The sequence below is a fragment of the Plasmodium vivax genome, genomic scaffold (genome assembly GCF_000002415.2).
Source record: "Plasmodium vivax scf_4103 genomic scaffold, whole genome shotgun sequence".
Lineage (NCBI taxonomy): Eukaryota > Apicomplexa > Aconoidasida > Haemosporida > Plasmodiidae > Plasmodium > Plasmodium vivax.
The window spans coordinates 1-3,711 of NW_001852198.1; the positions used below are offsets into that span (position 1 = coordinate 1).

At 22.1% G+C, this 3,711-nt stretch overlaps 1 protein-coding gene across 1 annotated transcript, besides 1 other annotated feature; it reads right to left on the bottom strand.

The window, feature by feature from the left end:
• Positions 1 to 1,035: 1,035 nt before the first annotated feature.
• PVX_029690 (variable surface protein Vir6, putative) lies at positions 1,036 to 2,678 on the bottom strand (the record flags this gene model as incomplete). Its single annotated transcript, XM_001612431.1, has 4 exons — positions 1,036 to 1,181; positions 1,391 to 2,174; positions 2,272 to 2,514; positions 2,652 to 2,678. The coding sequence occupies 4 exons, from the start codon at positions 2,676 to 2,678 to the stop codon at positions 1,036 to 1,038; spliced, it is 1,200 nt and encodes a 399-aa protein (XP_001612481.1).
• A 909-nt stretch (positions 2,679 to 3,587) lies between these two features.
• Positions 3,588 to 3,610: a microsatellite.
• Positions 3,611 to 3,711: the final 101 nt, after the last annotated feature.

Consider the following 3,711-nt stretch of genomic DNA (forward strand, 5'->3'; position numbering starts at 1 on the left):
TTATTAGATATAATATATAAATGTATAATAATTTTGTTATTTTATATTCCTCGAACAATGTAATATCATTTGTTCATTAATGAAATATATTTATAAAATATAAGATGATTTATGTTTTCTTCTACTATTTTTCACTTAGTTGATATTATATAATTTAAGGAAAAACTTTTGTACAGTTCTTCAATAGAAAAAAGTACAATTTTACTCAATATATGAATTCTATATCACAAAAGAATAAATTATTGTTGTATATAATTAGGTAAAATATCTTATGAATACTGAAAATGATATTATATAATAAAATTAAATGAAAAAATTATAATGTATACATTTCCATTAAATAATAGATTACATAATATAATATATATGGGAATGTATTTTTACTGTAAATATATACATATCATTTATAATACTTTGAAATTAATAAAATCTATTAATATATTTTAGATTAATTTTTTTTTATAAAAAGAGGTATCGTTTTTAGGTAGAATATGTTCATATGTATAATGTAGTTTAATTCATCTTAAAAAAAAATTACATAAATAGTAAGCATTTGTTTTAATAGGAAAAAATAGATATGTGATTATATTAATTTATTATTTTATTATGCATGTTAGAAAATTTTAGCATATTTGCATATTACAAGTATATGTGTATTGACATATATACTTATAAATAGTGATGCTTTTTACTTTCTACTAATTATACAATATATTTTTTATGAATGATTAATAATTTTGTAATGCATCATTTGTATTGTAATAAATGCAATCTTCTTATAATTAAACTTTATTTATGTTATTCTTTTCATTTTAATGCATTTATCATAATACTACAACTATATATGTGATGCATTTGGATCAATTTTATATAAAGAACTATATAATATTTAGATTTGTTTTTAAAAAATATATATTTATTAGAGATATTATGTTGAAATTGTTTAAATATAGTTATAGAATGCATGGTTTTTATTTTTTTTATGGTCACTCTATAAATAAACTTATTTTTTATGAAGAAATAACGCAACATGGCCTATTCCGCGAGAGGATTCATTGGACCATATCCAATATACCTACCATCATATTCTTCATATCCTGGGAATTCTCCTAGGAACGGTCCATGGAAACCACTAGGAATTCTACGTACGCGTCCTCTTCCTCCTCTAAAGAAGGCTCCAACTGGAGTATACTAAAATTAAAAAAGTTATATTAAGAATTTTATAAAATAATTTGATAATAATTCTAATTTTTATTTAAATGTATTGTACATAATGGGTATAAATTTAAAATTTCGAGTACCCTAAAAAGTAAGAATAAAGCACCCATCCCACCAGATACACCCATCAGAGGTACTGGATCAACATTTTCTGAAATAGTAGAAAAAGCACCTTGTATTATTCTCATTAACCCTACTTGGGGGATTGCATGAGTATTTGGATCTAGTACAGTTATACTACCTTCTGATGTATCCATCGTTTTATATCTACCAAAACCCTCAGTACTCCATGATTCATCTGTTTCCATATTTTGTACCTGCCTTGCTGGTATTGGTACTTCTAATGATGCAGCATATAATGAATTTATTTGTAATCCTCTTTCTCCTCGTTGTTCTGATGAATATTGTGATGTATTTTCTACTACTGGATCTGAATTTTCTCGGGAACGCGCTGTAAAATGTGACCCTAATAATTGATCTCTTTGTGCATTATCCTCCGTTCTTGATGGACCTTGTGATCCTGGAGTATCATGTGAACTTAATCTTGAATCTGAACTTGGTGAATTTTGTAATCTCGGTAAGTCATGTGATGCTGGTACATGTGGTAAATCTTTTGGTTGTTTCAATTCTTCAGAAGTTTTTATAGATTGTGGAGGATTTTGTTCGGGGAATTTTATATAATTACTCAGTGGACATATATCATTAGTTGACCATTTATCTGTTTTAATTGAATTTATAAATTCTTCTAATATTTTTATAAAATTACTATCACTTTTATGATTATCAATAGCATCCCTATAGTTTCGCCCCATAAAGCTAAATAGACTGCATAAATAATCATTATCCGTTCCACTGAATGTTTTAATTTGATTATACGTTTTATACAAAGAAATTAAGATTTCCATTCTATTATATATATCATCATTTAGGTATTTTACATAGCCTAAGCAAGTATTCTTTACTATACTAAATTTTTCTTTATTGAAATTAACTACAAATTTATCCAAAATATTAAATATTTTATCTTTTTCAATATCATGGTTTTTTTCGGACTTGATCATTTAACCATAAATTAACAAAAATACAATAGTTATCGATCAAATGAGTTTTGTAAAAAACACCATAGTTTAATAATGTTTTATGTAGTCTTATAAAAATATCATCAGATAATTTCAGTCTTTTTGCTTCTGCTCTTACATCATTAATTATTTTTTCGAATTCATTATTGTCATATACAAAATCTTTACTTCTATCGAATTGATATTTTACATCATCATAATGTTTATATACAATATACTAAAAAGAAAAAAAACAATTAAAGGACATGAACAGATAAAAAAAAGGTGTAATATAATTTTTATTGCAATCAGATAAGTACATATCATTCAAATAAATAGTTATTATGTATATTGATAAAGCATTAGTATAATTACCTTTGCATCCGAATCAGAATTTGTCATTTTGATTAAAAAAAAAATAATTCAAAGAAATATAAAAAGCACTTAATATGTAATTTATTATTTAATAGAATATTAGAGTGTGATATAAATATTTTTTAAATAATATATTTATGAATCTTTTATATTTAAACATATAATCATATGCATGGAATATATACTTCAGAAAAAAAATTCTGTATATTAATATTTAATATGCATTGAAGCAAAGAAAAAGAATATATAAAAATAACTTCTTATAGATAACATAAATAAGTGTTTACTGAATAAATTAATATCCATGAACATGCTTTATTATACAATTTTTACGTATCAGTGTCGAATATATTATTTATAAGGAACATGAATATACGAAGCAATGTTCTTGGTAATTAATATGGATTCTTATTCATAACATTTTACGTATCCACAGTTATTATATATTATTATATTATATAATAATGTTACCGTTACTATATATAATTTTTTACATTTATAATTACGTTAATATGGAATATATAACATATTTCACACATTATTAAATTATGGATGATATTATTTTCATGGATATATGATATGTCCTTAATTATATAATTTTTTAATAATAAAAATAATTATCTAAAAAAAATAACAATATATTACTAAATATTACTTCTAATATTTAATATATAAAAAATTATAAAAAAATGTCAATTATTATAAAATATCACTAATATGCTTAGTTTGTATAATGAATTGGCTATATATTTTGCATTTATGTGGTTATGTATTGTTCTCCCTTTTATCCTGTAATAATATATTTCTGTTATTTCGGTTAATATTATACTTTTAGTAATAATAAAAATATTTTATTTTAATGATCATTAATTTTTAAATATAATGAATTATTTGATAATTTATTGTTGAATAACTATTAATAATTTGTCCAATAACTATATATATATATATATATATATTACAATTTTTTTATTCTGAGCATTATATAAAATAAAGTAGTATTGGATAAATATCAAAATTAGAGCATTTGAAATTAGAAATAAAATAATGATTAATATAT